This window comes from Colletes gigas, unplaced genomic scaffold, assembly GCF_013123115.1.
Source record: "Colletes gigas isolate AHSC1104 unplaced genomic scaffold, ASM1312311v1 Colletes_gigas_Sc00012, whole genome shotgun sequence".
NCBI lineage: Eukaryota > Metazoa > Arthropoda > Insecta > Hymenoptera > Colletidae > Colletes > Colletes gigas.
Genome location: NW_025106641.1, coordinates 4,985,607 through 5,008,542, shown reverse-complemented (window position 1 = coordinate 5,008,542; position 22,936 = coordinate 4,985,607). Strand labels below are relative to the sequence as shown.

The 22,936-nt window shown below is 43.2% G+C and overlaps 2 protein-coding genes across 3 annotated transcripts; both read left to right on the top strand.

Moving 5' to 3' along the window:
• Positions 1 to 556: 556 nt before the first annotated feature.
• LOC122398736 (steroid hormone receptor ERR2) lies at positions 557 to 20,104 on the top strand. Of its 2 annotated transcripts, XM_043398876.1 has the most exons (9): positions 557 to 1,361; positions 12,026 to 12,172; positions 12,293 to 12,409; positions 12,814 to 12,943; positions 13,389 to 13,610; positions 14,511 to 14,546; positions 15,365 to 15,505; positions 15,593 to 15,795; positions 15,904 to 20,104. In XM_043398876.1, exons 1-9 carry the CDS (start codon positions 1,338 to 1,340, stop codon positions 16,240 to 16,242), a joined length of 1,359 nt encoding a protein of 452 aa, XP_043254811.1. In that variant the 5' UTR covers positions 557 to 1,337; the 3' UTR covers positions 16,243 to 20,104. The 2 variants fall into 2 exon arrangements, with proteins under 2 accessions (XP_043254811.1, XP_043254812.1); XM_043398877.1 differs by lacking the exon at positions 14,511 to 14,546 and having other exon boundaries at positions 13,404 to 13,610.
• Positions 20,105 to 20,909: 805 nt separating this feature from the next.
• On the top strand, positions 20,910 to 22,556 carry LOC122398938. Its single transcript, XM_043399208.1, has 4 exons — positions 20,910 to 21,047; positions 21,120 to 21,444; positions 21,876 to 22,360; positions 22,531 to 22,556. Exons 1-4 carry the CDS (start codon positions 20,981 to 20,983, stop codon positions 22,554 to 22,556), a joined length of 903 nt encoding a protein of 300 aa, XP_043255143.1. The 5' UTR covers positions 20,910 to 20,980.
• The last annotated feature ends 380 nt before the right edge of the window (positions 22,557 to 22,936 follow it).

Below are 22,936 nucleotides of genomic sequence, written 5' to 3'. Positions count from 1 at the left end.
TACTCGAAGGGGGTCAATTGTCTAAGAGAATTCCCGGTTAATTAGGATTCCGAATGTACGCAGGAGAAATTTGAATCGAATATGTATCTCGACTTGTTTCAAGGTGATCCGGGAGTCAAGAGTTAATGACCGATTGGTCATGACCATGACAATATTTACAGCGACATTTTGCTCGTACTCGTACGAAGCGATAACAGCTGTGCCGGAGATTAGAGTGGTCGGTGATTTTATCGTCGATACACACGGTCGAAAGTCGATTCGAAGACCGTGAAAACGCAATGATTCGCATGTTGAATATTTCGAAGGTGAATTGTGCAAGGAAAAGTGAGAGTGACTAGAGAACTTTGCCGGTGGGTCTATGAATAGAATACATATTTCGCTGATCTTCATTTCTTTGTTTAGAACAGTGGCGCACAACCTTTTTCGTTACTGGATCACACAAAATAAAATAATACTTTCAGGCTGGGAGCGAAATATTTCTATTTAATAATACATTTTTATGAACCTATATACTCAAGGGTAATTTAGAACCATGCCTCCCAACAGTCTCATGAGGTTGAGGAAGAGGCAGTGAAGCTATATGAAATTGCATGATATTCAAATTTTCATTTCCCTCTAACTGTCGAATATCTCAAATATTCAGGTCATAGTTGGGAGTTCTGTTTTATATATACCACATACTACCTCAATAAGTCGGCCTATAGACTGTTCGCGTTTCGTCATTAAAAGGATTGGATTTTGCATAAATTAATGTCAATATTGAGAACATCGACGATTAGAGTCACTATTTGCATCGTAACATGTTACGCGTGTAGCTAATTAGTACGCACATAGCTAATTAATACGCACGATAGTAACCTATAATCGTATGTATTTGGTCGACGCGTGCGATATAGATCGGTACGCGAAGACGAAACTTGCAAGTTTGTTGGTTAAGTACGCACAGTGCATTCTTGGTTTATTCTTTTGCTCGTGTTAATCGTCTATTCCCTGGTATCAAATATTCCGGGACAATCCTATGCTTGCGATAAGGTAATTAGTGTAGTAAAAGTGCGTTTCACGGATTTGTGGCGCCCGGTGTTAGGATCGGCTGGCTCCGAGTATTACCGTATCCTCTGTATTGGCCGTCAGTCGCGTACGACTCGTCGGGCCGTGAACGTCGTGGTAGGGGGTAGTGTTCACATCGCGTGTGCGCGCGCGTGCCTCTATCTCCGCGTACGTTGTGAATGATTAGATTCCTCCGGCTCGTGATCGTTTTCGCTTTTTTCTGGTGGAAAAGTGTAAGGGATCAGCGTCATTGAGTCTCCGTGCCATTGTGGAAGCTACCGACAGATGCCATGGATTCCTGGATGTACGATGTGGTAGGTGTCATCACATAACCTCTTTCTTCTTTTCGTTCGATCTCGTGGCTTTGTTTACGTGCTGCGCGCGCGTTTCCATGCCTGCCTCCGTTGTTAATCTTTCTCGAACGAGCATCACGACGAACGTTGATCGTTTCGAGAGCCTATCTAGTTAAAACAGTTAAAACAGTTCGTACGTGTCGAAGCAAAAGGATGTCTTTTTGCGTGTCCTTCGAAGGAATGTTGTGTTTTGACCGCCTCGTGGAATTTTGTTGTTTTCGGATCCGACAGTTTTCACGTGCAGAACGGTTTCGATGCACACCGTGGGCACGCTCGAGTTTTCTTGTTTTCCGATGATATACGAATACGTATTATCTGTGTACCGTCAGTCAGTTTTAGCGACAACTCGGTTATTACGTTACGACGTGTCTGTTAGGTAATCAATCTCTTGTGGCTCGCCGATCGTTTTTCCAGGCATGCCCCGGCTTTTTTAACGTTACCGGTGATCCGATGTTGGATCTGCGTTTTCGTTTGACGAACAGCCGAATTCGCGAGCCGGTAAAATTAGACGATTAAGCGTAGCGTGCTCGAATACGTTCCATAACGGTAGGATAGGAGCTGAAATGTTTTGAACGCTCGACGCGCACGAATGTTGGAATGACAAACTTGTTTGTTTTGATGGCACCAAACACCTGAACAGGCGACTCGAGCCTAGAAATTCTTACCGGATACCCTTTTTTTTCTTCACGGTTCCAGCAAATTACTCGTTCCTTGCGAAGTTTAGTTAATTTTCTGTCGTTTCTACTCGATTTTAGAGCAAATTTCCACGAAGCTTACTTTGATTTATTTCCCGTTAAAACACCCGTATATGAACTTCGTTCAACTGTTCCTCGAAATGTAAAAAGAAAAGGAGTCACGATGATTATTTTGCGATAATTGAATTTTGCACACGTTGATATACAAATCGATTTCGACGATAACTGATAAAATAACAGTTTTACGTCAGACTGTCAATAATCTTGATCGTTCGAAAAGTCTTCGATGTTTTGATCGTCGATTCTCTTTCCAGCCCCGTTCCAGGATCGTTAACGCATACTTTACCGATAACGAAGACAGCTACGTTTATCGAGCGTAAAATATCGTGCATGTTTCCTTATAGTTTTTACCGTTTACGGAAGTGGCGGTAAGAGAGAGTTCTTGCGTGCACGATTTTCGAGAAAGTCAATCTTTGGAGGTTATAATTTGGTTTGTACTGTCTTTCATTGACGTTCTGTAAATCTGGTCACGTTAAATTATGCTTTTATGGCAATTATTCGTAAACTATGGGGGCTCTCGTAATTGTGTGTGTGTCGTGACTTGTAGGCATGGTGTCTGGTCGCTCGGAGGCATTAAAGCCGCTCTCATACGCATCTACGCCCACGCAATACCGGTCTTACGCAATTCCACGTGCTCAAGGAACAAGAGGACTGTGGAATCTCGTCTCGTTCGCTCTGATTTTACTTAGCCTTTCGACGAACGCGTGTACCGACATCGTCACTGACGCGTTCTTGAACTCGATCCGTGTCAGCGTCGATAAAACGATGTTCCGTGGAACAAATATTGGCCGATTTTATCGTTTGCCCTTGCGAACGATAACTGCGTGGACGTTTGATTTCGGTTTTAGCGCGTGAAACGTAAGAACACAGATAATTCGTTTAAAAAATTACCATTAATTATCAAAGATATTATTTAATTTAAAATTGATCGTAAACTAATGTTACAATTAATTTTCATCGAGAGGCGTATAGGACAGGCCTCGACGCTGCCGTGGAAATAAAATGGTGGATCGTCGACGGGAAGAGTCGGTGGAGTAGAGCCGACCTTTGGAAAGCTGATAAAAAAAATATTCGTCGCGTGGATGCGTCACCCGATATTTTCGGACCCTTGACTCTTTTACCTTGAGTTAGAGAAGCTTTCAAATCCGTTACGAGTCGAAGGCTCAAACCTCCGTTTAGCCACGAACACTTGAGCCTTTATGGATTCCCATTTCTGGCGAAGATGGATTTATTTTCGCGACGAAGGCGTTTCTCGTTCGTGCTATTTTCGATACCGCGAGGTTAGGATCGGTGTTTCTCGTCCGAGACGAGCATTCGTAAAATCTGTTACATTTTTCTGGGGGGGGAGGGGGTGGGGGTGATATTTCAAAGTAACCGTCGATGTTTGCGAGACAGGAAAGAGTGCGTTCGAGCAGCGTTCAAGTACCATTGCGAAGGCCGTGTTCGCGCGTATGTAGACACGCGCTCTCAACGAAGGTCTTGCTTCGTTTTAATTCTCTCTCTCTCTCTCGCTCTTCGCACCTTCGTTACCGTAGCGAAATTGCGCGCGATGATCGCGCGTACACGTGCTCGCCTGGCACGTATGAACCGAGTGCGTCCAAATCCTCGTTATACAGGGGGTTCGGGGAGCATGTACACTCCGGGACAAAAAGATACCACACTTCCAAATTATTGTAACTATCGTTTATTAAACATTACGAATTCAGCTTTTCAGGCTGTCCTTGTTGATACATATAGATAAAATGAAACGAACATTCCTTAATCTATCTATTTTTATTTAAAGAAATACAATTATTTACAAGATATAGAGGGACAAAATGACAACATACTTAACGAAAAACTTTAAACGTAAAACAATTAATGATTTTCGTAGAACCTCCTTTGCATCTAATAATTTCAATGAATCTGTTTGGTAAAGATTTATAGAATTGTTGCACCGTTTTAATTCCTGGAATTCCGTTGAAGTAAATACCGCGGATGATATTCAGTTTTATAAGATGTGCTATCTTTTTGTCGATCGTCGAGAACGACGCAATGGTTCCAAAATCATCGAGATTGTTCTTGTTCGATTATTAATACGAAGGTTGGAGGGTTGGTACGGTATAGTAACAGGTAATCCCACGGGTTTTTTGATCGATCTTGTTATTGTCCGTGAAAAAGCCTCGGTAGGTTTCTTATCTAATGACGAAACACGGCGGGGCGCCTGCCATTAGGCTACCGCGGTCGCGTAGCTGTGTTGTCTGCTTTTGCAAGGAACGCGCCGTGTAATCATCGGCTTTCGGAACACGCCGGTAGTGGGGGTGGAAGTTTGTGGCCACGAGACGCGTCGGTGACGTCATCGGAGAGCCGGGCCAGCCCCTAACCTTGGACAATGCGCGAAACAGGCTATAATCTCTTACGTGCGATTTTTGCTTCGAAAAATGAATACGCAATAGCAGCTGCTCGATTACTTTCCTTTCTTGTATTCGTTTATCGCCAGACACGGTCTATTCGATCTGTCCATATTAGCCGTACGTACATCCGCCATATTTTCAATACCAGACATACCGATGGCTCGCAGCACACATACTTATGTACATCGAAATTTACGGGTCGACTTGCGTCAATTTAACTCGTTCGACCAACAACTGCTTTCGACAGACGATTCGTCGATCGATTTAACGCAGCTTGGAGCAGCTTTCTAGAGATACGGTAACGAGCGATCGTAATAAGTAGACGATGACGTTGACACCGAATCAGCGAAGTCACGCGCACGTGACAACGGCCGACAAAGATCTAACCGTCAACTTTTATTTTTTTACAGATTCTGAAACATTATTCGTAATTGCACGAGTGGGAATATACCATTAAAGCTTTAAGCGCGGAGAAATCCACGAGCCAAAGATGACGAGCAGAGATGAAGCAATTCGAAGCGCCGTTGGCGAACACATAACAGGATACTCGAGACGTTCGGAGCGAAGGAACGTCGTTCCTAAATTAGCCGGGTGATAGTCGCGACGTTATTATGCCGACTCGTTATTGCGCTTTCTTTTATTGGATAAACTCGCTGCGAAAACGGAGAGAGCATAGTTGTTACCGAAGCTCTCTTGCCTTGACCGCGACCCAGGGTCTTCATCCTCGAGGAATCGATTCGTTCTCTGAACTTCTAATTCTGTAACCGCCTACGCGTGCTCGTGTAATATTGCCATATCACGATTATTGTAATAATTCAGGGTCGTTGCAACAAACTTGTTGCAAGAACTTCGTGTAGTTGCAGCTACGACTCTTCTATTTTATTTTTTTTTCCATTTTTTAACGGGAGTACATCCGACGGAAGTACCCTGGAACCTCGTTTATCGCAGGAAATCGGAACTGAAAATCCGTCCAATGATCGAGATAACCGAAATCTAATAAGTAGTAGCCCTGTACAGTCTATTCCCGCTACTACCTCCAACCTTACTTGTTGCTTAGCGACCATCCTAAGGATTTTATTCGCAACTAATTTTCTAGTTGCTCAATTTAATGTTTCCATTAATGGAACACTCTGTATAAATAGCAACATAATTTACCTCAGTGAAAGCAACGGACCGTGAACCGAAAACATTGTAAATGCTCACTTCCGGTTTCGTTTTGGCACGAGACTATTTTTCCTCGTAACCTTTCTTGATTTATTTTGATGTTCGACCGAGATTCGTGATTATGTTGCACGGAATAACATCAAGATGCGCTTTTAGCGTGAACTGTTTCACTATGTCATCTAAAAATGTTATCTTGGTATCTGCAAATGTTGTGTGATTGCCGATCTGCCACTATTCGCGATACTAAAATTGGCCGAACACTTATAGCATTTGACGTCACGCTCCGTTAGTCCTGCTTTAATGGAAGGAAATTCTTCCTCCGATATTTCCTTGAGAATACATCATCTTTAGGCGTCTGATCTAACCGTGATCTATTCATCTGGCATCAGTCAGGTTAAAGAACGTTTGGTCGTTGCAATTATCGGTGCAAAATTACGAAACGCTTATTCATCGAGTGGAAGTTCATTAGTCGAATGAAATTCGGGCGCGAGTCGACAGCCAAGTCGTTTCGTTCGCCGATAATCCGCTTATCAACGATTCGAGTGGAATGATGCGCCTCTTATCGCTCTGCTTGAGGTTTGCTTGTCAGGCGCAACTGCGGTGCCACTGTTTTTAAATGACACAGAATATTATGCAGAACGATTTTAATCGAAACCGTGCATCGTTAAGGCCCGATAACAGATATAATGAGTTCGCGTTATTTAATCGAACGGAATGTCTATCTTCTGCTAGATGGTGTTGGTGTAGATCGATGCGACTAACGACGCCATTTTCATATTTCAAAACATGCAACGCAAGAGTATCGTATAGAAATGTTATTCTCGATTAAGAGGACGATAATTGTATTATTATTATCAGTATTATTATTCTTATTTATGTGAAAGCTTCTTCGTTCGTGCTAATATATCGCTCGTCCGCGCTTACATCGAGGCGGGACGCGTGTCCAGCGTTTCTCGGTTCAACGCGAAACGCGCAGCGATCGATGTCGCCTTTTTCATCGTCGACGAACCGCGAGACGCTCTAATTTGTAGCAAGGACTCGCGATCGAGGAATTACAAGTTAAAATGTAGCGACTGCGAGAAGCGAACGTTTTCTTTTTCTTCATCTCGCCTCCGCCGACCAGGCTTCTTTTTTGCTTACATAATCGACCTGTTTAAAAAGAGGATGGGCGAGACTTGCGCGCGCACCTTGAAAATTTCGATATCGCGCGTCGCGGCTCGGACTCGATTGGGAACCATCCTGTGGTCGGGGGGTGTCTATAGGTTTCCGCCACATTAGCGTTCCATTTTCGATTCACTATTTATTAAGCTGCCATAATATCAGGGTTAACGGAGCAACGAATAAGAATGAAAGTTTCGAGAGGAAGTAAAAATATTTAAAGGTGCATCGGAGACAGAGGCGTGGCGCACACCTGTCTATCGCATGCTTTCCCTCTCGAGTCGAACGCAGACGGTACACGCGAAAAATGTTAGATGATTCACCGTTGGACCTTCGTTTGCGTTGCAACGCTCGGCCTGCGCGTGTCTGTGCAAGCCTGCTCGAGAGGGAAAACAAGTTTTCACTCGCTCTTACTTAATGGCAACTTTAAACGCGTTTTATTTCTCTACAATCGTGCATTTCCTTCCTCGGAACTATTTCCGTATCATCAATGATGATAGAGACACTCGTCGGTCTTGCGGTACTCAAGCGTGACTCGTACTTTTTAGTGGGATTTTGCAGAGTGTTAGTTCTGGAGATGCGGAAGTTATTGATATATAGTTTTATGGCCAGACGATTAGTAGTTCAACAGTTATTTAACGTTAGTGTTTTAAGATGCTCGACGTCTTCGGTAATACGAGGACCCCAAGCATCTTGACATTAAAAATATCTTCTTAATATACCGAGGTATTTCGTTCCGACTGCAATCGACTCAATAAACTCAATGTTACTGATTCCACTTGCTGCCGTACAGTCTTATAACATCGCGTAATTGTCAGACGGTTATTACTCTTGTGAAATTCTTCCGCGCAGTCTTCGTACAACTCGCCTGCAATCTGAAAATATGACAATGGTTGGAAAATTTTGCGTCACGATTCCTTTACGACTTTGGCATTCGCGACCAACTGTACGTTATGCACGGATCGTCCTAACGAAACCTCGGAACGGCTGGCAGCGAAAAAAAGCATGTGGGCGAGGGCTGCCCGTTTCATCGTGGCCGTCGAACGTTGCTTAAATAATAAACGAAATCGTTATGAGGAGACGTATGTACATACTTCGATCGTAATTAAGCCGCGTTATCGCGATAGAACTGAAATTGTTAGCGCAATCGATATTTGGGTCACGGCCTCCTCTAAAAACGGACGCCCCTCCGATCATGGGCACGATTTTTTTTTTCGGTTACACGCGCGCGCGCGCGCGCTCTCGTGTATGCAACACGAAAACCTTATTCGAAACGAAACAGCCGGTGGCCTTGATTCGCCGTCGAATCGCGCTCAGAGGTCGCCAGCGCGATGCGAAATAATACAAGCGGACGATTTCGCGCGAGTTTTTCAAGGCATGCGGGTGTTTTAAGGATTCAACGATTCCAAGGATCGGGGCCCGTCTAGTCCGCGTAATCGGATAGATCCCCCGTGTAAGAATGTCGCGGTTAAAGATGAGCCTGGCGGAGATTCCTATTCGGTCCGATTCCGCCCTCAGGATTTACGCTACGGTTCCTCGTTCTGTCAGAATCCGCGGACGGGCGAACGGGGGAACGAGCGGACCGAGACACCGCTGCGAAACAGCCAAACACGAGGAAGCTGAAACGAAGGGAGATGAGTAAAGATGGAGGGAAGAAAGACGGTTAAAGAGAGAGAGAGAGAGGTAGTTATGGAGTCTGCGACGTCGTCTGGTAGTGGGGATAATGGTGGGACAGAGAGAGAGTGGACGAGAAACGGAGCGAGAGAGAAACAGCAGTCGGATGGAGGGATTCAAGGTCGCCGTGGTCGGCTGTTTCCGTCGGTGTTCGGCGACGGCTAAAATTGTGTTGGCGCGTTTTGCGGCCTTCGCGAACGCGGCCCCGTCTCTCTCGCTCTCTCTCTCTCTCCCACTCGCAGAAAAGTCAAGTTCAAGGCTAGCCAGATAGCAGCGCGCGATACGTTTCTCTTTCTTTTTCCATTCTTCGTCCGTTCCTTCCGTCTGGGTTTCGGTAACCGCTTAATCGAACGGCCTGTGCTCGGGGCAGGGAAGGCTGATGGCGGGAAAAACGATAGTCTGCGAATGCAACGCGGTCCGCTTGCGCAATCTTCTGTTCTACGGCGTTTCTAACTTTGCTTTTCTTTTTTTTTCGAAAGTTGCCCACTTTTTGTTAGTCCTATTCTCCGTTCGTAACGATCGAAACGAGAGAACTGGCTGCGATACGGGGGACTCTTCTCTGCTCGTCGTTACGTCGTCAGGACCGACTCCGCGCGCACGTTGGCCGGCGGTTTTTATTTCATTAATCCGAACGTGGGAGACGCACGCGCGAAGCAATTCGCACGGCTAGTCAAGTTCGAGGTTAACCAGATGCTTCGATACTTCGCTTTGTTTCTTTTCTATTCTTGGTCTCCTCGCGACGGTTCTTCCTTCTTTCCGTCTGACCATCGGTAGCTATTTATTAGGGGGTTGGTCCAATAATTCCACATAAAAAAGAACGATCTTTTTGGAACTTTTTTTATTCGAGAACAAAATTGATAATGTCCTAGAACTTTGAATCGAATTATTAATAATACAATTATCAAAGAAACAGGAATATTCTGTTAAAGTCGACCTTTTCTTTCCAATTCCTTGTACGCCAACTGCATCGTTCAGTGGGTCAAAAGAGTTTCCTGTCCGCTGACGTCAAAAATAATGCAACTAGGCAACCCGGATTACGCGGAACAGTCGCAGTCCCGATGCACACGAGTTTCATAAATCTGGCCACATTAGTCCATATAGCGACTCGATTCTGCGCAGTATAGGAGTAACGTCGATAAGGAGCCGAGCTTGCGTTGTTTATTAATTATTCGCGCACGGTAATTATTTATGCCATTACGTGCATTAATCTCGCTATTAGTTGCCCCAGTAAATTGAAGTCTAAGATTACGTTACGAAAACGAAGGTCAAACAAGTTTCCGTACGTTGTATGGATTACCAAGGCAATGCGCATAAACAGAGCCCGTAGACACTACGAATGGAATTTCCACGTCAGTTTGATAGTGGGAAGCTCAGGAAACGGATGAATTACAACCGTGGGACGAGATTTCTATTATGGGCGCCATTGGATCTCTTTACTATGATTCATTTTCAATAGGAATTTAAGGGGTCTCTGGATCTTTTAAAATCGTTTCGAACAACTCTGGTTGGATACGATTTAAGTCCCGTGGGTCACGAGACTGCGTTCCACACGGATATTAAATAATGGTGCGAGGAACTTTTTTTTTTTGCCCCGTGTTTCTACGAGAGGCGCGTTAACGCGACGAGACGAGACGCGACGCGAAGTTTAATAAAATCGATAACGCGCGAGGTTCGCCGCCTCGGTACAGCTTTCGCTATTATTCCCCCCTCGGTGAACGGCTGCGTCACGATTCACCGTGAATTAAAATTAAACGCTCGAACGATATCGTTTCGAAAATGGTCGCCAACCGTACGCGATAAGAGTTCGCCGCTGCTAGTAAAAGGTCGCCCGTCTCCGGTCGTCGCATAAATCTCCTCGAGACCGCGTTCCAGCGTCTCCCTTTCGTATTACTCGCGAACGATCGCAACTGCATCCCGCAGAAAAGTCAGGTTCAAGGCTAACCAGATACTCTGCGCTCCTTCCTCTTCCCCTCTTCCTCCTTTCTGTGTGCATTTAATATACGACACCGTCGTGGAAAGGAGTGGAGGAGGACGAGAGAGGAGAGCAGGCTTACGCAATCCTTTCACCGTTACTTTGTTCTCCGTCGCCCTACCTACCGTTCGCCCAAGGGATCCTCCCTACCAGACTCGGACGAATTTCATTTTCGATAAGGAATTAAGCGTCTCGAAATCAAATCACGACCAACGATTGTTCTTTCCCAGCCTACGTGTCCCGTAGCCTCGTTCCTTTGCTCGAAGACGAGCAGAAGAGGAAATGTCCTTTCGAGTCAATTAATTTAAACCGCCGCGATAGAATTACGGCGGCAACTTTTCGATCTTGCACCACGATGAGACGAGCACGGAGCCACGTTGTAAATCAGCATTTATGGCTTAACTAATCGCGAACGTTGTCTTAATCATTGTTTGATCGGTGCGCGCGAAATATTGTTCCTCCGATGTTTCAATCTTACAGTCAGATAAAAAGCGAAACGACGTTCCGCGCGTGGCTAATTTCGTACCGAGACGGATCAAGGGGTTACACCGTATTGGAACGTGGGTGAAATTTTTATTCAAAATGGCGGCCTTGGAACCTTCGCGAACTTCGTAATTGCAATTATTTTCTAAGACGATCTGGTTCGCTACAATACTCAACAGGCGTGCCATTTGCACCAACTTGACGCTCCTGGACGATCCTGCACCTTGACTTTTTATTGCTTGAATATTTACGTAGACACGTTATTCCTATTGTCTCTCAGTGTACAATTATTTTCTCTTTATTATCCTCTTTTTAATTGTCAAAGTAAGATGTCCAATCCTGACGAGTTTCGAGCTAGAATAAAGAAAGAATAGTCTCGAATTAAGGGGAATGTGGTGCTACGATCGAGTAGAATGTGGACAGCGTCGAGTAATTTTCCCTTACGTCTGATTAAAACGTCTGACCCAACACGACTCGCACGGAAGGTTTTTTTTTCTGCGAGGAATACTTATCGCGGGCGTGCTTAGGTTTAAAGAGGAGGAACCGGCAATCTCCGTCAGAGAGTTTTTGATCGGGCACGGTAACGCGAGGCTCGATCTCGAGCAATTACATATTTCAACGGGTACAAAGTGTATTTCAATCTTCTTTCGGAACGGCGAATCTCGTTTGTTTTTTAGCGCAAAAGGCATCTCCGGTTTTGCACGCCGTGCCGCAGTGTCCGTGCTTGAATTCCAAGAACATCGACGCTATGTACTGCGTATTTTCTGAAGTCAATTCTAAAAATGCTTGTGGCGTTGGTCGTGCTTAAAAATAGCGACGAAAAAAAAAAGTGCAGCCGACTGCAAGGCAGACTGTCTCTCCACGGTTTTCTGGATATGCCCCGTGCGGCTCGTTTAAAAGGAAATCATAAGCGTGGAACAATCGAGAACTTGCTTCTTGCTGAACGTGGTTTCAGAGATTGGTGGATAAATGTTGCCCGACGGTTTTGTTAAATAGACGCAAAGATCGAGTTTAATTGTTTTACAGGTTTGTATGATGTCCGGTGCCGGCACCGAAATCATGATCGGGAATAACAGAACCATGGCGAACATCAAGCAGGAAATCGAGAACCCTACGACACCCACGCAGAACTACCAAGTTTGTTCGCCGACTACCACCCTTCAACATCAAGAGGTATTTACGAGAGGTTTTTACAATTGAGAATATCAGTTGGAGACCTAAAACCAGTTTGAAGTAAGCCAGACTGTGTCTTCGTTGTGCGACATATTTGAAGCGATCGTTGTTTTGTTGCAGGTGATATGCGGCAAGGTGGAGATGCCGGCTGACTATGGCGGGGGCGAAGGTAGTCCTGACAGTCCAGAAATGCATCATCACTGTTCCTCCACAACGCAGCCTTTGGGTACACCTGAGGTAAAATCGATTACGATCAGTGTACGCAAAGAACAGCTGACCAAGCATAGTTTAAAGATTTGTAGTGACGATTATGACGTTACTTGTAGACGAGAACTAGCATAGTAATTACTCGCTAAACGATGGTAAAAGAATGGTGATCAATAGCGGTCGAAAATTACAAATGTCCTGGACACGATTAACACGTACAATAGACGCGTGATGTTGTTTGCGCCGCGTGTAGAGTGCATTGTTATGCATAAATAGGTGTGTCCAATCGCGATAACAACGAGGCTGAAAAACAGAGCTGGTCTAAACGTTTGAACGAAACTTTAAACTGTGCTTATTTTGGCCGTTATTTGTTGGACTTTATGCTTACGTAACGAGCAAACAGTCGCTAAATCGAACTGTCTCTGTTTATTTAGGGAGGCGTTAAAGAGGAGGACATGATACCTAGAAGGCTTTGTCTCGTGTGTGGGGACGTGGCGAGTGGATTTCATTATGGGGTCGCGTCTTGCGAAGCGTGCAAAGCGTTTTTCAAAAGAACGATACAAGGTAAGATGAGCTCCTTCGTGATTATAAATAATATTTTTTTTCGCAGCGTTTTCCAGGTAGCATCAACGGATTAATTATAATTGCTCGACGCCTTGACTCATCCATTAACATCTTTTGTATTCCCCTTTTACGATTAACGCTGTGTAGTAAATGTGTTTTCCACATTTGGATTTGCACGTCAGTTTACGAAGCATTCAATAATTGTTAAAGCTAATACAGGAAACATATTACTGTCGTTTGTGTGTATCGGCGAGTCTTTCGTTTTTCTTCTATTATTTAAACGGTAATACGTTCAAATACGGATACCTTTGGGCTAAATTTCGAACGATAATTAGAAAAATATTGAACCATAAGTGATTGTACTAACTTATGTACGTTTGTTGTTATTCGTGGAACCGACGTTGGTGCTACCTGGACGAGGACCGCGTATATTACGATAAAATAGCGAGTAATTTCACAGGTAATATCGAGTACACGTGTCCGGCGAATGGCGAGTGCGAAATAAACAAACGCAGGAGAAAAGCGTGCCAGGCGTGCAGGTTTCAGAAGTGCCTTCGACAGGGTATGCTGAAAGAGGGGGTCCGATTGGATCGTGTTCGAGGAGGCAGACAAAAGTACAGGAGATCCACGGATCCCTATACACCGATAAAGGCAGCCCCGTTGGAAGGTGACTTTTTAAAATCGTATTACAAGTATCAAGTTTATGATCACATCATTATATACAGGGTGATTGGCCACCCTTGGGGAAAATTTTAATGGGAGATTTTAGTGGTCAAATAAGACGAAAATCAAAAAAATTTCAAATTGTTTTGGAAAAATTATTTTCGGTTGCGGGGGTCAATTACAATCATTTTTGGTCAATAGACATATCATCGAAATCCTAACCATTTCCGAGAAAAAAATTCGAGTAGGTGGATAAATTTTTCGACCAAATTAAAAAATTTCAAATCGTTCTGGAAAAATTATTTTCTGTTGCGGGGGTCAATTACGATCATTTTTGGTAAATAGACATATCCTCGAAATCCTAACCACTTTCGAGAAAAAAATTCCTTACTGAAATGTCTGACCAGGCGTACATCTATTCCCCTTAAATTTTTCGGCGAAAAAAAAAGATGTCGAATCATTCTGAGAAAATTATTTTCGGGCGTGGGGGTCGATTAGAATCATTTTCGGTGGATAGACATACCCCCGAAATCCTGCGCATTTTCGAGAAAAAAATTCGAGAATGTGCCTAAATTTCTCGATAAAAAAAATCTTTCGAATCGTTCTGGAAAAATTATTCTCGATTGCAGGGGTCGATTACAATCATTTTTGGTGAATAGACCTACCCCTGAAATCCTGCGCATTTTCGAGAAAAAAATTCAATACTGGTGGAAGTGTAGACGTTAATAACTTTTTAACGAAGCCTCCATCAACAAATTGGTATTCTTGATTTTCGTCTTATTTTGGCCTCTAGAATGTCCCATTAAAATTTTTTCCAAGGTTGGCCGAACACCCTGTATGTAGAAGCTGCGCGATGCACATCATGATAGATACGATTAAATTTTAATCTTTTATATGTTTCTAGCAAACGTAGGAACAGGAGGTTCTAACGAAATAATAAGTAAGCTATCGGCTTCTTTCAATTCACTTAAACCTTTCGCTACGAAAGGCTATTATAGTGATCGTCCGCGAACTTGTCCCCGCGTACGAACGGCCATTGTAGTGGACGAATAATTACAATAGTAGTGCACGAACAGTCCAGCTCACCGTTAAAATATTTCATTGTTGCGACACGAAGTTCATCGACAGTATTACATTTATAATCAGTTAATTACATTTTTAATGCCGTGAATGTTTTCTTCATCCATTTAACCCTTACAAGGGGTTTGTATGATATATTACACACTGATTTTAATGAGGTTTCATAGGTAGCCATTTGCTTAGTTATTCCATAATTTACAAGATATCAAAATAAAAATTAAGAACAAACTGACAAGAAATGTTATTCGTTACATACTCAAACTACATTAATAACTTGTATCAGAAATCTCTGTTAATTAATTCACGAAGCCTCATTGAAACGTATGTAACGTACCACGTGGTCCTCTTGTTAGCTATTCTCGTAACTTTGAGATTAGAATGTATTAGATACATCGATAAAATGTATGATTACTTACATTAGTACGAAAGCTAAGTAATTTTGTTTGCCAGGATGTAGTATTTGTTTTCACAACTCCGTACTCGTGACCCGGCCTCAAACGTAGCGGTAACTCTTTTTCGGTTAGCTCCATCGTAGCGAAAGTGTTACACGATCCTCGAAGCTCGATTCTGTTAGTAGCTTTACGTCGTGGCACGAAAACGTTCGGTTTAACACGTTTCGTGACGTTGCATCGAAATACAATGAAAATACATTCGGTAAACGGTTTTATCTATCGGTAGATAATAAAATGCTGGAAGCTTTGGCCGCCTGCGAGCCCGACATGTTGCAAGTGTCTAATCTGTTCCACACTCTCGACACGGATCAAAGAATACTTGGTCAGTTGTCGGACCTGTACGATCGAGAATTGGTCGGGATAATCGGTAATTGATATAGTTGCTCTACCTAGGATATAGCCATTCTTATTTAGACGTTGCACAATTAAGATCTCTGGGATCGTTGGTTCGAAGGTTGGGCGAAGCAGATCCCTGGATTCAGCACTCTAGCTCTGAACGACCAGATGCGACTTCTGCAGAGCACGTGGGCCGAGATATTAACGTTTAGCCTCGCATGGAGGAGTATGCCAAACAACGGTAGATTAAGGTTTGCCCAAGATTTTACCCTCGACGAGCGACTCGCACGCGAATGTCACTGTACAGAGCTGTACACGCATGTGAGTACATGTCTGAACGCATATACGATTATTATATCATTATATCGAAACGCGTCGGTGTTTTAATGATGTTAATCAACTTAAAGGTGACGTTTGTGTGTTGAACAGTGTATTCAGATCGTTGAGAGGCTTCAACGGTTGGGCTTAACCAGGGAGGAATATTACATGTTAAAAGCATTAATATTGGCAAACAGCGATGCGAGGTGGGACGAACCACAGGCGCTCTATCGTTTTCGAGATACTATTCTGTACGCCCTATCAGATTGCGTGGCGGCGGTAAGACCAGGACAAGCACTTCGCGCCACACAAAACATGTTCCTAGTGTTGCCTGGTCTCAGGCAGGTCGACGGAATTGTTAGAAGATTTTGGTCTAGTGTCTATCGAACGGGAAAAGTACCTATGAACAAGCTGTTCGTAGAAATGTTAGAAGCTGCTCATTATCGATGAAGCGCCGACTTGGACTCGATTTAAAGAAAAATGTGTATTAAAGGACTCTATAGAAGCGCTCGAACCATTCGCCGACGAATGATCAGCGTTTACACTTACAACACTCTGGCAGTGAGTATATAGGGTACGTTTCGTCGCGTCCTTGGGAGTGTGAGCGAACACACAGTGAGTGATAGTGAGACGTAAGAGAGAAAAAATGGGAAAAAAAAAAAGAATAAGAGGAGGGACACTGTGCAGTTTTATTATTTTTCGTTAAGAGAAAGACTCATGAACAAAAAAAAAAAAGGCTTTTTTTTGACAAGCGAAAGTGTTGAAGCGTGGAGCTTTGGCCAGTGATTCCAGCAGTCGTTGAAACACGCGAAATAATTTTAGGATAGCAGGCACACACTTTTGTCGAAGTAACCAAACTTTCCTTTTCGAGTACCCCATTTACAGGTACAGAGAAAAACAAAACGATGTTATTTCAGGATAGGGTACCTAGTACAAGATGCGAGACGCTTTTTTCCGGAGCTCTCACTTTAGGATAGTATATGAGAATCTGTCGACAATGATAGACGAACCTACCAAATAAACAAAATAAATAAAAACGTTTTCATTTAACGTGTACTGATCGGTACGATCGCGTGGAACACCGATACCAATACCGGTGATCGTAGAAATCAAATGGAAAATGTAACTAACTGTGGGTGTTTGACATTATATAGTTAGCATCGTGTTACCAAATGACCACACCAAGTTTAATCAAAATTACATACGTAGCTGCAGATATTTTAGTTACGTCTTTTCTCTAAAGCAAAAAGTATAAAAAAAAAAAAATAAAGAAGGAAGATTCAGTCAATAACGAGGTTAGAAAAAGACGCGAACTCTCTATTTTTAATAGTGTCGATGAAAAAGGGTACGTCGTTTTATATGTAGAGGTAACTGCACGTTTTAATACTATCGAACAGTCGTAACGACCGCTATAAATGTAAATCGATGTGTGTACTGCATTGAACATCCATAGTTCTAGTTCAGCGAAATGAATTTAGTATGCGCCGTTGTACAAATCGAACCAATCACGTGAACCAAGAGCTAGCTGGCCAGTGAACAGGGAAAAAAAAAAAGAGCAAAAGAATGGCTGGATCGTTCTCCATTTAGGGCCATGCTGCTTTCGTGTTAATTTTGTGTTTTTGTACAAGATATCGCGGAAAAAGAAAGAATAGTTTCGGGAACGAACCTTTGGCCAGGTTGCCAGGTTCTTAGGAGAGAGAGAGCTGAAGAAAAAATTTAATCGATTGTTGAAATGATCGCGAAAAAAAAGAATGTTATTCGCGCGTGCCACACAAGAGAGCATAGGAGAATATATAACTGTTAACTGGAGAATATAATTTATGAAGTACAACTCCAACTTCAAACGGAGGTAGGGCTTTTCTTCGCTTGTTCCGTTCTCTTACGTTCATCGCGTTTCGCTTTCCATTTTAGAAGTTTTATCAGACGATTTTCCATCGTTGTGGGTAGCTCTGCTTCTACGATACACAGTGTAGAGACAGAGATACCTAATACACTTCTATTCTCGGTAACCATATCATCTCTAAAACTTTTACGCAACCTCTTTTGTTTCTCTGCCGCGAATAATTCGACCGTCGTTTACGTTTCCAAAAACCAAATGGTTTTTCTTTGTAATTTTGACGAAGAAATGACATTTTTATTTCATATTTGTAATCGACTCTTTGTGCTTCCAAACTGGAATATTTCTGGCAATTCTGTCTGCGATATCCTGGCCTGGGATCGCAAAGGGTTGAACTTCAGATCCAACGTACAGCACTAACCTCTAACTAACCACTCAACGATAATCTGCAACGGAAAACCGTTTTCTTATATTATATTACTATATTATATGTATTCAGGGATCTTTATTATCTAGTTATTATTGTTAACGAGATCTGTGCAGGGACTCTCGGAGATCAAAAGAAGCTCGGGTCAGTTACCTTTCAGAGGTTCCCAGTATATTAAAAAGAAAATTCTTTTTTATTTTTTTTTTGCAATAGGTATTCTGTCTTGGATGTGGCTCTATTAATCGTTTAAACAACCAGATAAACAAGCGAAATCATGCATATGTAACAATAAAGAGTAGAACAATTGGTCTTATTAAATTATTGATCGATCGTGGGAACACACAAAATTCCTCGAATATCATTTTTGCGTAGATTTTGTGGTACCCGAAAATGCTCCTGTGATAGGGCTTGGGATCTGTGCACGGATCTTCCGCATAATATCGCTTTCTCCAAGCGTACAAAATCGATAAATATCGCGTAGAAGCCACTGATCACGTGCAAAGCGAAATTTTATTTTTCAAAAATAAAAGACGCGCGTTTGTAACCGATCCGGTGAAATTTTTATTTGCCGTGTTACGCGCGGCTGGGTCTTGTGACAAGGTTCTCGCCGATTCTTTGGATCCGCCGTTTGTTGTTTCGCGCGAAAAAAAAAGAAGAGAAACTAGTCGATATTAAAAGATGGAAAGAGAAAATTATTTAATGGAATCGTTGTGAATGAATATTTTATCGTAAGGACGTTATGATTCGGCCGATGTTCAAATGTTTTGGCCCGCGATCGATAGGATCGGTCAGGACCTTGGCGATCCCGCGACGCGGGATAAATCATGTAACGTTTCGTAGTGCAATAATATCAGGATTACATGTGGATCGCATTGTTTCTCTCGGCGGCATGATCGCGACACGTCCCCCCTTCGAGTTCCCTTTTGATTTCTGTATTACATCTTCGTTCTCCTACCCGTTCGAAACTTTGTTTAATCCTACTGCATTTAAATATACGATGCAAAACAGTCCACAGTGTGACGCTTTACGCATTGCGTGTCCTTCCTCCAATCAGTTTCTTTCACGATTACCTGCGGCACGGACGTTCGTCCTTCATTTGCGAATCAGACGACGCGACGAATACGAGCGGGATCATGCGAACAGCAGTCTCGTGCTTTTCATATCGCTTGCAACCGGTTCTCGTCGTTTGTTCCGTTCTACGAAACGGTGTTGTTCGTTGCGTTGATCCTCGACGTGTAAGTTCCGAGAAAATTGTTGCGTGAAATATTTGGTGGCGACTTGTCATCCGGTTCGCTAAATTTGTGTGTTAACGTTTGTCGTAGTTTATCAGGTTTGATGTTTTGAGAATGTTTTAGTACGCTTGTTTCGTTCGTGAGATCGTCGATTGTACAACTCTTTTCTTTCTTTTTTTTTTTTTTTTTCGTTTGCCCAGCCGAGTGAATAAGGCTTCTCTATACAGCTGTGATATACGCGTTGTTCGACGCACCGAGTTTTGCGTCTTTTAAACATTTATACGCGTATTCCATCCGCACGTGTCGTCGATTCGTGAACCATTCTGTGTTTCTTTCTTTCAGAGGCCTAAGAACTAATCGTTGCCAGGCGCGCGTGTCGTTGTCGCGTCGAGGGCTCCCGCTCGTCGATCGATCTTTGATTTCGAATTAGTTTCGACCGATGTTCGATGTCAAAACCGCTGACATTTCGGCGCGGTTGTTGTTCCCGTGTTTCAAGGAAAAGAGGAGCCGGAAAGAAATATTTTTACGAGTCTGACACGAAAACGCGTCGGTTCCGGGGGTCGTGCGTTTACCGCGACTTTAACGACCATATTCTTCGTGTACGTTCATCGATTCGCCGTGGCGGTAGAATCGTAGTCTCAGGGTTTCGAACAAACAAACAAAACAACCAACAAATAAACAAAGGATACAAATTTAGACACATATTAATAGATAAGGCGCGCGATTATATTTGTGGAGCAAAATATTATAATAGTAATAATAGTAATAACGACGATAATGATAATGATGATGCTGGTTATGATTATGATGATGATGTCGACGATGATGATGCTGATAATGATAACAATAATGATAAAGAATATTAATATTAATATTAATGATGATCATGATGATGATAATAAATATAAAAATAATAAGGAATATTACTCGGTCACTTATTACATCGCAAATTGAAACGGGCCTGGATGCGTAGGAACCTTTTTTATTCATAATTGTTACAATATTGTTTCGATCCTTAAAAAGATTTCAGTCAGAACTTTTATAGAACGGATATTTTCAGAGCCCTTTCGTCCCAGAAGTCTCAAAATACATCAATTTTGCGAACAACCTGTACCGGCTATGATATTTCGTTTCCACTCCTATAAAGTAACGATACAATTTCTTTCTGCAAACTTATTTCCGTTTTGCGGTCGAGGAACATTGTAAATACGGTTGAAAGTATGAAAATAGTTTGTATCAACGATTTAACAACATCCTGTATTTTTCTTCCATTTCGTGGCCGCGCAGCGTGAGAACGTTTCCCACACGGACGACAAACATCGAAACGTTTCGTATATTATAATAGACACTGTTTACTAGAGCCGAGCTCAATCGGTGACAGAATTTTTTAGTAATCTTTAGTGTAAAAATAAAGAAGACGTTTAAAGAAGACCTTTGCTTATATTTGCAGCTTTTCTCTGACAAAAATAAGACCAGTCACTATTCAGTGTGAACTATATTTATACCTTAAACGAGTAAAAACATTTATCGAATATAATCTCGATCGTTCAGTTTTATTTTGATCAGAAAAATGTTACGGTGTAACTTTCGGTCAGAACTCGTCGACCGTGGCAAAAATTCGCGAACATTCGCGCTTAGAAATGTGCCGATTCCGACGAAATAGAATCTAACGCTTCAGTCGGCGCAGCGATCATGTCGCGAGAGGTGCCTCGACGCGTGCTACTCTTTTCCTTAGCCTTGCTACTTTCAGCCTTTTGCAGTAAGTGCTACAGTTATCTCGTACAAGCTGTACCGTCGGCTTACTAACGTGAAAATTGAAAATTGTGCACAGAGTATCAGGATCTCCTCGCGGAAGCAACCTCCACGCCTGACGATTGTTCCAAGCTCGATATCGCCGGGCTCGAGGACTATTTGTCGAATCTCGAGAACGCGACGATCGATACGACGATCCCGGAGTCCGAATGCCCGGCCACGGCGTTGCCCTTCGGCGCTCTGAAGTCAGATTGGACGAGACTGCTTCTCTTGAAAGGGGCACAACCCCAGGATTCGATCCTACAGGAGAAACTCGATCGTATTTTTGGAATCTTGGCGATCGCTTACTCCCAAACCGACGGCCATTTCGATATCGCGAAATCCGTCTGTCGAGCTGCGAGCAGGTTTGTGCGAGTAAATCGCAATCAGTTTCTGCTGTGTCGTTGAAGGGTCGTGCAATTTTTCTTTGTAATAAGCGCGATGTTTGCTTCGTTGAAAATCGAGTTTATCCTCGAAATGTTACACCTTTGTAAGAGTAAGCGTATTAGGGACCAAAATGCAATGTTTAAATTTATGTGTGCAATTATTAGAATCGTTTAAACAGAAAGTCAGGTACGTGTATTCTCGCAAACATATTTATCTTCGTACCGTCTGTATTTTAAGCTGCAGCGTTTCTCTTGCACGATGTGGAGCAACGCAAAACCTAGTTTTATCTCTTTAACGACACAGTCGGAGCCAGTCGCGTGACACATCTTGTATCTTGAGACAAGTAGGTTTCTTCTTCTTCGCGAGGGTGTTCTTTACACGTCGTGACTTACTTGAATTATGCCGGTAGCACCGCTGCCCCGTCTGCGTACGAGAGCGATAACTCGGAGGAGAAATCGGAGGAACTCGGCGAAACGACGACGGATTCGAGGAAAATGCATGAAATTCCGGAAAGTTCTGTTTCAACCATCGCGACCGAAATCGAACGGGCCGCGTTCACGAGTCCCTATGTAACGGGAGAAGAAAGTAAACGCGAGAAGTCTGTTGGAATGCATAACGACGGTTCTTCAACAGTCCCATCTTCACCTGTTGGCAACTCGACTAGCGAACGAATCGACGCGGAAGAGAAGAGAATCGTCGAGACGTTCGTAACTGGTGAAACGTTGGATAATAATTTGGACAATAACAAGAACAATGGAGGGCCTTTGTCAGTGAACTTTGTTACAAATGATTTTATACAAGATGAGAATATTTATAACAATACCGAACATTTTACTTCCGATATTTCTGGAACGACGACGGCCATGTTGGAAAACGATTCACAGGAAACTCAAGGTACACGCGACTCTTTCGAAAACACTGTCGATTCGTTTGGAAGAGACAAAGCTACCACGAGTAATCTTCTGGAAAAGAAGTCGAGCACAAAAGAAATTACAGAAGGCTTTGTGAAGCACATTTACAGTACCGAATACGACATTTCTGACACGACCTCCGTCGATCGTCAGGTATCGACGAAGAAAGACACGGTTAACAGCGACGATACCGATCCTGGCTTCTCCGAATTTGCAAAACTGAGCAGCCCGGAGATGTCCAATGATAAAGGTACGACCGAACGGAGTCGCGTTTATACGGACGGAATTTCCGGGAACGATGTCGTTGGCTCGACCAAAAGTTTTTCTCGCGAGCCCTCGAATCGTCGGGAGCACGGTATTTTCAAAGTTTTCCAAAAGACCCGGAACTCCACGGATCATCGTATTAAGATAAGGAAGCCTTCGATTTCGAAGAAACCGCCGGCGGACAACGGATTTTGGAAATACATTGTAATCCCGCGCAACGTTGCCTCCCCGGCTCCCCGGAAGCCGTCCGATCGAACGGAAGAGACGAATGGGTCCGGGGGAGACTCGGAGAAGT